This window comes from Leguminivora glycinivorella, chromosome 5 (genome assembly GCF_023078275.1).
Source record: "Leguminivora glycinivorella isolate SPB_JAAS2020 chromosome 5, LegGlyc_1.1, whole genome shotgun sequence".
NCBI lineage: Eukaryota > Metazoa > Arthropoda > Insecta > Lepidoptera > Tortricidae > Leguminivora > Leguminivora glycinivorella.
In genome coordinates this window covers 4,932,642-4,947,371 of record NC_062975.1, presented here as the reverse complement: position 1 = coordinate 4,947,371, position 14,730 = coordinate 4,932,642, and the positions used below count along the sequence as shown (strand labels likewise).

The following is a 14,730-nucleotide window of genomic DNA, read 5'->3' as shown; positions in this document are numbered from 1 at the left end:
GAGGTATGGTAAATAAAATGTGCCTTATGAGGAAAAGTCTATAGACGATGCTCATTTGAAAAAGGTTGTTTACTCTCCGGTTGTAGCATTTGACCTTAAACCCCAAATGAAAATGAGCCATTGCTATGTTTCAGATATCAATGGAACCGCCGCGATCCTGAGGGCTCGTATCAACGAAACGCTGAGCTCCTCACTTCTGGCCGCACCGGCCTCAGCCCTCAGCAAGTCAACACTCACCTCGCGCGGCTCAAACACTTACGGAACAAGCAGCTCAGGAAAATGAAGATGCGTAACCGGGACGACTGGCTCGTCAACGAACCCAAGCAGAACATGGCGCACACACACGCGAGGACGTACACGGTCGATAACAACATCAGCGCTTTGCATCCAAAGACAATAGTAGAGGAATTCGATATGATGCCCCCACCGGCTCCTATTGAAGTGCGGTCAGCACGACACATAGATTACGATTAATTCCATCTCAGCTTTTTTAAGCGTTCAATTTTGAACCAGAACTTTGTGTCTCTTTAAAAAATGAGTGAGAGTATATTTTTGAAAAGACCCGTTTTGTTTTATTAAGTTCCTTGCAAGTGCACTCTTCTTATCGCCACTTTGGACTCCGTAGTTCGGATCTGCTATGTACTCAGTAAGTGTTTAAAATAAGCAGAAGTTGTTAGCTTATTTATTTGCGTTTTTAATGTGATCGCTTAGTCATAGAAATGTACACTGTGTTCTACTTCTCTTGTCGTAGAGTAGACAGAACATGACGATTAAGTACTCTTCTAAGAAATATTACAACATAATATTTTCCCCAGCCAGCAAACACTAAAGAATTGTTCGTTTCTAGGAGCATTTCACTTAATGCCATGACAGATATCCTGTAAGGCTGTCCATGATTTCACCTACTCCGATGCTGATAGGGTTGGCTGGCCAAAGTATCATTAGCATTACCCACCCTATATACTTACTAGGGTAAGTAAATGACAACGACCATCTTACATGAAGTTTAGACATTTCATTGCATTGCCATCTCATTTTCTTACTTAAATTGATTTGAAAGGGACGACACATAATATTATGTCTACAATTTCTTGTAAGACTGTACCGTGCTATCTCTATGTATATCTCTGCCTTCTGTGTCAACTATAATATTAATATAAGTCATTTGTAAACCATCTCATTTCGAGTATTAACTTTATCCTTATCGTCATGTTTCAATTTAGGTTAAGCGGGCCGATTTTTGAGTCTCACGCGTTCGAATTCAGAAAATTGTCACTGAAAATAATAAGCAAGTCACCGTTTTCAACCGGTATTTTAGTGACAAAATCCCGTATGCAAGATTCAAAAATCGCCCTCAAGGTAGCATAAATAATTAAAAACACAAACGCGACCAAAATTGTATTGAGTTTTTTTTTATTATATCCTTATAATATTATATATCACAGGCAAACACAGTAAGTCAAAGCCGTGTTTCAAAACGTAATTAAAACTTTTTACTGTCGTTTGATTTTTAGATTTAACAACTAAAATTAACTATATTTTTGTATTTATAAAGAACTAGTCAGTAAGTGTGTTTATTTTAAAGATTTAATATTGTAAGTACAACATTATATTTTGATTATGAACCCGCATTATAAAGTTACATTTGTGTAAAAAAAGAGTGAATTCCCATTTTATTCCACAAAAAAACTTTGTCTGATTAATTTCTAATATAAATACGTTATTTATATTATACATCTAATTTATGTTAGACTTATATGACTAGCGTAAAGGGTCACTAGACTCACTAGTATAAAGTTACCTCTATAACCTAAAAAGTATTCATTAGTTTTAAAAAACTGTGTCGTACTTTACATTGGCATTTCAAATTTTCTTAGATTTTAAATGTTTAGGGACACTAGTACATATTCGGAACTACATTCACAGAATCATTTATAAATCTTAAACGAGAAATTCCTTTATAGGAAGAACGACACATTTTGTAAATTCGCTAGTAAGCATACCACAAGCATGCGGTCTTATTCTAAAGTGTCACCTTTAGCAGTAAACATAATACCTATACCTACTTATATGTCTATCCTATAGACTTACTGCCTAAGTATGCAAGTGCTAATTTGTTCATTTCTGCACCTACTATTGTGTAAAAACTCCTTCCTTCCTACATTATACTTTTATTAAGTAGATATCGAAATAAATTATGGAAAATTAAAAAGCAGTTGTTTGTAAAATATCTTTATAGTCATAATATACTTAATAAAAGCACAGTACTCGTAGTCGTGGTCTAGACAGTAGTCATGGTTAGTGCCAATAGTTGAAATCCTCGCATTTATGTTAAGGATGCTGTGTCTATTTTATCAAAATATTTATAAACTCGTCGGTAAATAGTTATTTATCAATTCTGTTACTTTTACAATACAATAAATAGTAGTTTACTGATTAATTTACTACCTTCTATGCTTCTAAGGCCCACTTGCACCAACCACTTAACTCAGGGTTAGTGGGCTGTCATCTGTCAAATTCCATATAAAATAGTTAACCCTCCATTTTCGCTGGTGCGAGTGGCCCTAAGTATATTGTATTTTATTTAAATTTCACTGCCTTTATCTATTTACGTACAGTCAGCATGCATCTTGGACGTGTGTAGATCATTATGAATACCCCCACATATATGATGCTGCTAAAGAATCTCGGAAAGCTGCTAAGTTGAAATGGGACTGGGCTGGTCATGTCTGTCGAATGCCGGACGACTTGTGGGCTAAGATAACCACGAAGTGGGAGCCCCACGAGGATCCGGCAGACCACATCGGCGATGGCAGGATAACCTCGAGTCCTCGACTAATTTTTGAGTGGTTGGCCAGACATAGCACTTAACAGAGACGAATGGAAAAAGAGGGAGGAGGCCTTTGCCCAACAGTGGGACACAACAGGCTCCTAATAATAATAATATGATGCTGACTGTACATAAGTATATTTTCCATAGAATACTTTTAAATTAATGTATACTTGAAATAGTAACTGTTGATGTTAAATGTATGCTTTGAATTAAACGTATTGTAGGTAAGTGCGTACTTATCATAACTTACCCCGGCTACATTTTCTTGTTAACCTTTTGACCTCTTAGGGCCAGTTGCACCAAACCGTCTGTCACCGTTAAAGCATTCATTAAATTGTATTGTATGGGAACTTCCATAGACCTCTGCTGCGTGACGATGATGTGTCTGTGAAATGTGGTTGATGCAACTGGCCCTTAGAAATTCAACGAGCATGCTCGAGTCTCCGTCGGTACAAAGTTAAACGAACATTTGTCCGTATAACTATTTGTTCGTATAACATTTGTTTCATATATGAGACTTCGGCTAAATTAGCAGACTATGGTGGTTAAAGGATAACATGTAGCCGGACTTAATGCCATAATATGCTTCAGCAATGTAGTCTTTCGCATTTCATCATTAAATTTTGACATAAGATTTATTGTAGATATAAATTTAATTTGAATAAAAATGTAACAATATAAGTTGTGGTTGCAACCCCACTTTCAGTTAAGTATAGAATTTCTAGATTCGATTTAACAAATAAATGATTAAAGTAACGCCCTTTTATTTTCTCATAACAGTTAAAATGACAGACATAAGCTTTATCTATAAAAACAAATGAATAATGGATACACACACTCATTTAATGTAAGAAATTAGTATCAAAAGTCAATACATATACATATATTACAGAGATTAATACAATATTTATGATGTTCAGATAAACATTTTTGACAGAAAATTATGGAGTAGGTTTTCCTTATAATATTAATTTAACAAAATTCTGTGAATTCATCAGTAGGTTAAGAAAACTAAAGTGAGTAAATTCTTATTGTATTAATGTTTAAATTAATAAAGGAATCAGAGAAAACATTTTATGTTGTATATTTAATATTTCCCTCCTACATAATATATGTATGATATGACTATATTATATTTTATATGTCAACTTAAAAGTCTTCCTCATAACGTTGTCGTGTAAAAAAAACTGGCTAAAAGCATATGTGATGTTCAGTTAAGGGTTTCACAATTATCCGTTTATTTATTTATTTAAACTTTATTGCACAACTAAAGAAACATGTACAAATGGCGGACTTAATCCAAAAGGCATTCTCTACCAGTCAACCATTGGGTTAAACAGAGACATATATGTTGGCGCAGGAGAAATAATAGCTAACAGAGACAAATATAATCGTGACATCAAACATAAATTTACTAAACTCAGGTTGAATACTAATACTTATATCCGTTCATCAAAATGGACTTTTTGCAAAAACTCAAAAATAGCTCTCATCTGTCATATTCGATCATCGACGTAGACTTGAAAAGTTAAAAACGTTTTTATTTGAACGATTATTATTCTGGAAACTAATATTGTCTCACAATTATGATTCAGCGCCACTTTTCGTCTAAGGGAACATATATAGGTAATTATATTAACAAGACTACCATATACCACCGCTATGGATTGCCTTGTCCCTCGAGGGCGATTTTTGAATCTCGCATACGGGATTTTGTCACTAAAATACCGGTTGAAAACGGTGACTTGCTTATTAATTTTCTGAATTCGAACGCGTGAGACTCAAAAATCGGCCCGCTCTGTAAGTAAACCCCGTCCCCGACATTCGCTCATGGATTTATGAACTCGACGGCTAACGCCATCTAGTGTTGAGTAGTAAAACTTAAAAGTTAATAAAAGCTCCAATGGTAGTGCGACACTAGCGCCACTTCCGATAGTTTCTTATACTTTTAAATTAGATACCTATATTTTAGGTACCTGTATTTTATTAATCAAGATTAAATTCAATTGTTAACCCCCGTCTGCCTGTCTGTCTATCTGTGGTTACGTAGCTATCGAACGGATGAACCGATTTATCATCACACCGGCTGTCATAAATGTTATACATACTCGTATAACATGGTGTGACAGGGACGGCGCGCCATCACGCTGTGGCCAGTGTTCGCACCATTAGATTAGATTTTTTTTTGTTTGAAAGCTGAATTACTCGGGAGCAAGAACGATATAATACGGGACTGACAAAGCCCATACAAAAACACGTAGGTACTAGGTACCCCTGAAAAGTATGGGCTTTTTAGGCTTAAGACTAGATGGCGCTGTTTCGCAGCCTGGAAGTGGCCAAAATCATATTTTCCCCAAACATTATTTCGTGTTTTTATATTTTATAAGAATAAATGTCATATTTCTTTATTTTAATATCATCATCATCAATGGCCTCTAACCGAAATTCCGCAACATGGCGACTAGTCTTATATTTCTGGTGGTGCCGTAGCCGAATGGCATTTTTGCGACGCGAAACGAAAACGAAACGCCGCGAAGGGTAGTCTGGCTCTGTCGCGCCAATACGCAAGAGCGACAGAGATAGATCTACGACCGTTTCGTTTCGTGAGCGTTTGTGCCATTCGGCTACGTACCCAGGCATCTAATTATTCTATTTTACGCCCTTAAAAATCATCCTAGCGACGCCATGGCCATATCAGAGGGAAATTCACAGGAAGGTCAGGGTGGCTAGCCGAATGGCACAATCGCTCACGAAACGCTCACGAAACGAAGCACTAGTAGATATCTATCTCTATCGCGCTTGCGTATTGGCGCGACAGAGCCAGCGGCGTATCGCTTTCGTTTGGCGTCGGAGAAATGCCATTCGGCTACGGGGCCAGGTAAACAATTGGGTGACGCACGAAACCCTTTGTGACGTGGGCCCTATTTATTCGCGAATGATCAAGTTATTTTGGACTTTTTACGCAGTAGTAATAGTGGTAGTAAACAAACCTGCATTGTAAATATTACCTATATAAAGAAATTAAAACAGGAATAAATGCATCATTTTAACTTTTGACTTTCAGGGATTTGGGCATTTTCAGAAATTGGGACCCAAAATGAGTGACAGTTGTTAACAAAAATTAACTCGATGTCAGTTTTGTGACGACAATTAAGAATAGAATTTGTCTAAATTAAAACCAACTTATTCCATGTTCTAAATGTAGATTATTGCTTAAAGTTTACGTAATGAACACAAAAGCAATATTTTTATTGAAATTTCATGCTTTTTTTGGTAACAACTTTCACAAATTTTGGGTCCCAATTTTTGAAAATGCACATTTTATAAAGTTTAAAACTAGAACGTGGCTAGTTATCAATAAAATATGAAAACGTTTACACTACCTTCGACGTTTCTGATAAGTAATATTATTATCTTGAAAACTACAATTGGGACACCCGAGACATCAGGCCGCCCCGTAGCCGAATGGCATTTCTACAACGCGAAACGAAAACGAAACGCCGCGAAAGGTAGTCTGACTCTGTCGCGCCAATACAAAAGAGCGATAGATATAGATATCTACGAGCGTTTCGTTAGCGTTTGTGCATTCGGCTACGCACGCAAAAGGGTAGGAGGTGCGTTGTCGGCCCTTAAGATGGGTGCACGCTCTTGAAGGTGAATCCTAAATCCTAATATATTATTTTTATTTATTGCATGTGAATTTTAATAGCGTTGAAATAGTCATAATTTGGGTTTTATTTATTATCAATAAAATCATCATGTGTACAAACATTTTGGGTACTTACTGCGAAACTTTTATGTTTCGCCAAGTTACGGATGTGTTTGAGTCGTCGTCAGAGGATGTAACCTGATGGTAAAGGTAGTAATAATTAAAAGTAGCCTAATATTATCAAATATGTACCTAAGGGCATCAACCTTTTTCATTTTCTTAATGTAGATTATGGTTTATAATTTATGTAATTAACAAAAAAACAATAATTTTATTGAAATTTTATGCTTAATTTTCGTCACAAAACTGACAGAAAGTTAACATTTTGTTACCAACTGTCACAAATTTTGGGTCCCAATTTCTGAAAATGCCCCTATATCTTGGTACAATGCCTCAAGGGCCTATTTTAGACATTATATCTAGCTTTTAAGTTTAGTCTTAGTTTCTTATATAATTATGTAAATATGTTCCTAAGTATTAAATTGTTGTTAATATTAGTTATCACAATTTATTATTATATTCCGTATAAAACTGGCTGAAGCTAACCGAGGATCGTTGACCCTAGTAAAAGTATTGCCAACATGCAAAGCGAGATGTGGCGATAGTGTTGCCATGGTTACCGTGTACAAACAACATAGCGGAATTACTTTTAATAACTAACTCTAGATTTTTAAATCTACGTTTTAAAGAATTATTAACGTAGGTGAATAGGCTAGTTTCCTATACTTAAAATAAAATATTTTATGCAGTGCACGAAATAAAGCACCACATAATTAGAAGAAAAATATGGACAGGAATTATGTTTGAACATAATTTCTATTTAATAAGTCAAAGAGAAGGATATAAAGTAAATTAATTGACCGTGACGTCACTCAGTATTTCATAGTAATTCCATATTAGCAAGTCGTTTTGACAGTTCTTAAAAAGAAGCTGATTTGACCAGTAGGAAACTAGCCTATTGGGTTCTTACGTGTACTCTTAAAGGTTCTCTTCTTATATGTGAAATGTTTATTTTTGTCTTCAAGTAACAAATAAACAAATATATGTAATATTAATATGCTGTTTGGAGGTTTATCTTTTTCCCTCATTATGTAAAATAAATAATTCGTTTTTTTTTACAAGGGGGCAAAGTTGTTGTTTAACCGCACGTGCCAATATTGATACCCGGGCAAACGAAAGATTCTAATATTTAATGTGGAATAATGAGCGTAGCGAGGGTTTCAAGGCACGTAGATTATAACAAATTTTGTCACACAGTGAAACACCAAATTTTTGACCACACCAACTCAAATCAAATCCAAGAATTTGTTTAACATAAATGTTCAGAATCATATTTAAACGTCAATTCTACCAGCCAACTTTGGGCATCAAGTTAATAATTTATAGATTAGATTAGATTAGATTAGATTTTAGATAATTGGCAGGAAGCTGCGCAGGATCGGGATAAGTGGCGTGCTCTCGTTTTGGAGGCCAAGATCCTCTTTGGATCACAGTGCCATACTAGTTGGTAGTTAGTTAGATTAGATTAGATTTCTTTATTTCATGATAAAAATTACACTATAAATTAGCTACATGTCAAAATTATGTTTATCTTCTCATCATGATCGTCAAAAATTACATAATAAATTCTAAATAAAAATAATTGTGTCTCCCAATAAGGATCGTCATTTACAAAGAAAGAAAATACATATGCCAAGTTTAATAAAATTAATAAATTAAGTTATATCATAAAATTATCACAAAGCAAGAAAATATTATATAACATAAAAAAATATCATAATGTCATCGGTCATTAAAAATTCAAATCCATGTACCTACTCATTTACAGAGTACAGGGAGTTATCTAACAAAAGGTTTCTCAATTTGCGCTTAAATGCTTCGTCACATGGCTCATTTCTCAGATCAAATTATATGAAATTATTTTGCACTCTTGTGGATAAAATGCTATTTTCTCGTTTTTGAAGTATCAAGAGAGCCGCTACCACTTGGTGTGTTGAAAATAAGTGGGTACCTACTACTATATTTGTTATTAAGAGGATACGGTAGCGAAAATGTTAAAATGAAAAGGAGCCCCCCTTTCAACTTGGGAATTTTAGTTAAATATACAAATGTTATTAACTAGATTTATCGGAAAAAAAATTGTCCATTAAGAACAACTCAGTCAAAAGATATTTCAAAAAAATCTTTAAAATCGAGGTTCCGCCCTCGACTCTTTCCTCCTTCAAAATTTAATTAATCGGAACGAAATTTGAGAATCTGAATAACAATAAAATAATCTATGTCGGACCGTTTAGCTTTTTTGGTTAATTGTTACCAATCTTGAGTATCACACCGTTTTTTGCGCCACAATGAAAAAGGCCGTTTTTGGAAATTTTTGATTGGCTCTAGAGTCTTTAAAAATCAGAATATCAAAAAAATCAAAACGGTCCGACACAGATAAAAATAATAACAATCTGTGTTGAAAAAATCATTGCTCTATCTTCAAAAACCAGGGAGGAAATAGTCGAGAGCGTTTGTATGGAGAATTGACCCCTACCGTATCGTCTTAAAAAAATGGCGAAGATTAAGATTCCTACTACAGGCTAACCTCCATATGGGACGGATTTGCATACCGAATACCGACCTGTTTATAAATATGTACGAGTATGTACGAGTACGAGTGTATCACTCGGGTATTCACCGTCTTTTCGCACATGCTTAAAATGGAGTTTAAATTAAATTGAAATTGTATTCGTCCATACGGTCTCGCTGCTCAAGATAAACACTATGGCCGGCAACAGACAGTCTTAATTTTCACAATCTTAAAAAATCATAATCTTATAAAATAAGATTGACTGCCTTGCCACACACACTCTTAAAATTCAAATTATTCGCAATCTGTCAGATCAATCTGAAAAAATCATAATCTTAAAAAATAAGACTGTGTGTGGACAGTTGCGAAATTGTATGGGAATCCGTGCACTCGATCTGATTTCATAAGATTATGATTTTTTAAGATTATGAAATTTAAGACTGTCTGTTGCCGGCCTATAGCGTGTAATAGCGGGATGGAATTACAATCGATTATTATTATTATTGATAATAGATTGTAATTCCATCCCGCTATAGGCCGCTATAGGGTGTAATAGCGGGATGGAATTACAATCTACATAATGTATATTAGATTGATCATGTATTTATTTACGGCAGAATAAGGTCCGAATGGGCCGATCTGTGTACCTATATTTTATGTACCTACGTCCAGTGCCGTTATAGGACCCACAGGAACAGCAAGTTTAGTGCGTGTTTTTTTTTTCGTATTTGTCTTTTGTTTTAGTGTAGGTTGGTAAGTCAAAACATTATTTTAGTTAATTTTAATGTACTTATTGTTTCTATTTTTTTAATAGCGATCATTTTAATAGACCCTATATAAGAGAAAGTCGTAGATTTAAGTCTTAAACAGAGTTCTTAAATCGATTATTTTTAACTAAAATATAAGTAAATAATCTATTTTCATTTTTTTATTAATGCCAATTTTGTTTCAAACATTAATTAAATTGGTAGTTAAACTAAATTCGTCAATAAGGAAATTATTGCAAATTATCCTTAAAACATGTATTTCAATTTATATTCCAGACATGGTGAAGCTAAAAATAGCAACATGCTTAGCACTGCTTCTCTGCATCTTTAAAACTGTCCACTCTGTACCAAATTGCAGTAATGGTTTCGGTGCAACAGGACCCAACGTCATTTGTAGTGCAGGAGTTGAAGACTACGTTGTACGGAAAGGCCTGGTCTCGGATAATGATCGTACAACAACCATAGTTCTAAAAGGATGCCGAATTACCAGTATTGAAGCAGACGCTCTCAACCACCTACCTGCTCTCGAAAATATCGACCTCTCTGAAAACTCATTGCAGGCCTTAACATCAATATTTGATCAGACACCAAATCTGCTCAAACTTAATCTAAGCAACAACAGAATAGAAAGCTTACAACCTAATGTTTTTGACGCACTGACAAAATTAAAATCCCTGGATTTATCAAATAATGTAATTATGGGAAGAAATTTAGAATCTAGAGTATTCAAAGAGTTACACCACATCGAGTGTTTAGATTTTTCTGGAAACTATATGACCGGCACGTCTGGAAATTTGCTTCAATCATTACAAACTATAAAAACGTTAAAATTATCGAGGTGCAATTTGGACGAAGTGCCTCAATTCACCACACAGCCTTATTTAACCTCTTTGACGCAACTGACTTTGTCGTCAAACCATGTTACCAGGCTTCACGACAACTTATTCATCAATTTTGAAAAGCTTGAAACCATTGAACTAGACGATAACCTAATTGAATTTATACATGAGAATGTATTTACACCTTTAAAAAACATTAAAACTGCAACATAACAAAATAAAGGATCTTCCTGAAAGTCTTTTTAAAAGTTTACGTAAGCTAGGCAACATAAATTTATCGCATAATCTCATAGAATACATCCCTGTTAACGCTTTTCGACAAACCGGTCTGAAAAACTTGAACCTGGCCGATAATAAATTTACCTATCTTCAAGACAACTTCTGTTTGGAGCTACGTAACTCTGGTGTGCGATTGAAGAAATTTTACTTTAACCAGAACCCTTGGCAATGTGCCTGTTTAAATGACATTCTGATTGAAGTCAAGAAGATGGGTATACAGTATAACGGGGCAAAATATATTGGACAGGAGCCGGTCTGCGTGACTACAAAAGAATTTAACTGTAAGAGGCAACCAAACTTTAATGAAGAATATATGGAATTGTACGCTAACATCATTGGTTAAATGGAATAAAACGAATGACTTCGCAACTGTGTTTTCCTAATGCACATAACACAATTTTATCAATCAGAACATAATCATCATCTTTACTAATATTACTATGTTACGTTAGACTAGCTCACACATTTTTATCGGATGAATTCGAATCGAATGCATTAGGTATTTGAAAGCTCCTTCATAATTACTCATATGTATCTTCTTATCATAATGAGAGACTCATCATTAAGTCACTTTTGTATCACAATGCAGACATGCTTTGTCAATATTGTTGTTGTTTAAGAGGAAAACAACAAAGTTACATTATCCTTCACCAGAATACATAGTTGTAGCAAGTACTTCTATGCCCCGACTGACCGCAGTCACGCGAATACGCTGATCGCTATCATTCATTTTACTATTTACTGATAGCTTATAAAAATGTGGTGTTATCGGGTTATAAAATAAGTTCACCGTTAGCCATATTAAACATCATTTATTTTAATTAATGCACCTGTAACTAATAGGCAATACTTTGGTTTGATAATGACGAGCCAGGCGCAACTTTTCCAGCAGTTTCGGTACAGCATGGTAGAAATAAAGGATTTCATAAATGTGTTTTCTAGGTAGATGATCCATTAAGGCTCACTTTAGTGCTATTATCCTAATTAAATATTACAGCTGTTGCAGCTATTCGTTTAACGCGACAATACTATTAATAACGAAAACTAATATTTACGAAAAAGTACGAGGATTGTTGAACTTTTCTCTTTAGTTTACTTTTTACGAAATACCTATATTAAGTTATTTTTCTTTGTTTCACAACCCTGAACCAATTTGTTATTAAAGGAAGGTGTAACACGTAAGTAGATGTCAAGATCTTTATATTTTCGATAAAGGTATTCACGGTAAGGTATCACGAAAGCGCTTATGTACGCCTAATAAGCGATATGACTCGGTGTCAAGAGGAACACAGTATAAATAAAATGAAACAGTAATGTCTCATACAATAAAAAAATATACTCGCCTTTAAATCCACTTTACAAACCACTCGCTATGCTTTTGGTTCAATTTAGGAATAAGTATTTAGCACAAGTGTTGCCCTAAAAGTTGGCTAGTAAAATGGACTCTGAATTGAAGTGATAAAACATAAGCCGATAATTGAAGAAGCGTCTTGATATTATTTAGAATCAGGGATCGGAACCCGTTCCCTAATACCATTTGATTTCGTTCGCAAAACCGTTAATACACAAACAAAATAATTTTGGTTTCGGTTTTTATTTCGTTCCCTAAAAGAACAGTTCCTTACAATAACGTTCAAATTCTAATTTAGAATTGAAACCTAATTTTCTGTACTACCATGTACTGTACCAATGTCAAAATCTTTACCGATATCAGTTCGTTGGCATTTGAACGCTCCACGCAATTCCCTCTTTAAATATGTATAGAGGTGGTAGCCTCGGCCAATCCTAGACATTAGCCTCGAATTTATAAGAAAACGCTAAGCCAAGTCGTTTACCTATGTTAATGAACTAGAATTAGGGTTTACTAACTCAAAATCAATTGTTTCTTGTTATTGCGTGGCCTCCGTGAAAGGTACTTAAACTACCTATTTCCATATTTTAAGAGGCCTATGCCTAAGTCTGTTTTCGGATGTCGGAAGGATTTCAATAGAAAAAAATCCAAGATGGCACCTGTAATGTATGGGATATTGGTCCGACATCCGATATCGGGTCGGATAATGTAAAAACGCACTAAAGATCGTCAACTTCACCAACTCCATGTATGAAACAACCTAGATTGAAATATACCTCGACTAACCTTTTTGTGCATTGATCTAACCAAGAATAGAAAGCTCTGACAGCGGAAAACCGCCCTACCAAGTTTTCTTGGCTGACTAGTAATTTCAGTCACATTATCGGATCCCTTACCTGGTCATTTCAGCAATTGGGAATTAAATAACCTGCAGTCATGCACTAGGTTAAGGCCATGTGAACTTTCACTGAACAATGTTGACATCAGAAGTTAACAATGGCATTTATAATAATATCTATGTTCTTAAGGAATTTCGTCATAAGGGCTATTCCGATCACGAGCAATATTTCTGTCATTTTTAACCCTAGGAAAAAATGTTTGATTGCTTTTAAAAACAATCCCTTAGGGTCCCCCCACATCTAGCATCTCGCGAGCATCGCGTCGGGCCAACTGTATGGAAAAAGACGCCGCGTCGACGCGACGTCGACGCGACGTCGTCGCGGCGTCAGGCTTTGCCCATACAGTTGGCCCGACGCGACGCTCGCGAGACGCTAGATGTGGGGGGACCCTAATATATCGACGAAAATATCAGATGGCTACGTTTTTCGACATAAAAGCGCTCATGGACAGAAAAGCTTAAGCAGCAGTCAAAGGTGACGGAGCTAATGGCAATTGGCAAAACTAATTGTGTAAGAAAATACGAGTGCGTCGTAGAAAGGCGAAAATCAATTTAGTCAAGGTTGACTCACTGAAAGCATTAAAGCGAGATGCATGCGGCTTTTACCACTTTCATCGCCCATTAGTCATTAGTTAGGAGCTAACGAGCTAACCTTGATCGGACCTGGCCGTGACCAGTGACAAATGAATCGGTAGGTATAGTTGGCTGTGTTATGCCATTTTGCCAGTTAATTACGCTCAGGGTTCGTAGCCGAATGCCAAAAACGCTCACGAAACGAAACGCTCGTAGATATATATATATATAGTTCAGTCAGACCAAACTTGTTGTATGGGTTCTTAGCATTAAAACCTTGGTCTAATTAAAGTTTGCGGTACCTAATATCAAAAATACACACTGTAAATATTATAATATATATAGGTACCATAGCATTCTAAGAGTCGGGCCAAAGGTTTTTGATATATCTTACAGGAACCGATTAAATGTAATTAATAACTAGGTAATTATAATAACGGCCGACAGGCATTCAAAAGAACACTAATTTTCTATCGACGATTTCTATTTTCTTACAAGTAACCAAAATACGTAGGCCCCCAGATATATAAATAAAAAGTTTTTTTAAGACCAAGGGTCGTAATTACGTCGAAGGGGAAAAAGGCTCATTCAGAATTGGTTACTGTTTTCACATACCGTCATAATTTCTCGAAGAAATAAAGTCTACTGAACAGACTATATAAGACTATACAAATATAATGCCCGACATTTGACAACATATTAAATTAAGAACTCAAAATAAACCTCCTTTTGTGTTGCCATAGTTGGATAAATAGAGTTGTCACATCTAAAAATGTCAAGGATACGGATACGGATCTACATGGAATCTACCTTTAATGGCCGCTGTACACATGGGGTCAACGGTTGGGCCAACCCTTGGAGCACCCCCTTGGCCAAGATAAGAGTCGCTGTTTACACATTGGTGAACCA

General features: G+C 35.4%; 2 protein-coding genes across 2 annotated transcripts in view; both read left to right on the top strand.

Annotated features, from left to right (window-relative positions):
• The window catches only part of LOC125226610, a 180,959-nt gene extending 177,052 nt beyond the window's left edge, over positions 1–3,907 (top strand). Inside the window, exon 7 of the mRNA XM_048130641.1 lies at positions 135–3,907. Coding sequence (XP_047986598.1) covers positions 135–474 — 340 coding nt within the window. The 3' untranslated portion in view covers positions 475–3,907. The remainder of the gene's footprint in view (positions 1–134) is intronic.
• A 5,872-nt stretch (positions 3,908–9,779) lies between these two features.
• On the top strand, positions 9,780–10,933 carry LOC125226444 (protein slit-like). Its single transcript, XM_048130426.1, has 2 exons — positions 9,780–9,863; positions 10,158–10,933. Exon 2 carries the CDS (start codon positions 10,160–10,162, stop codon positions 10,931–10,933), a length of 774 nt encoding a protein of 257 aa, XP_047986383.1. The 5' UTR covers positions 9,780–9,863; positions 10,158–10,159.
• The last annotated feature ends 3,797 nt before the right edge of the window (positions 10,934–14,730 follow it).

Bases quoted from the DNA above. Each gene is read 5' to 3' on its own strand.
- LOC125226444 (XM_048130426.1), top strand. From the start codon at position 10,160: ATGGTGAAGCTAAAAATAGCAACATGCTTAGCACTGCTTCTCTGCATC.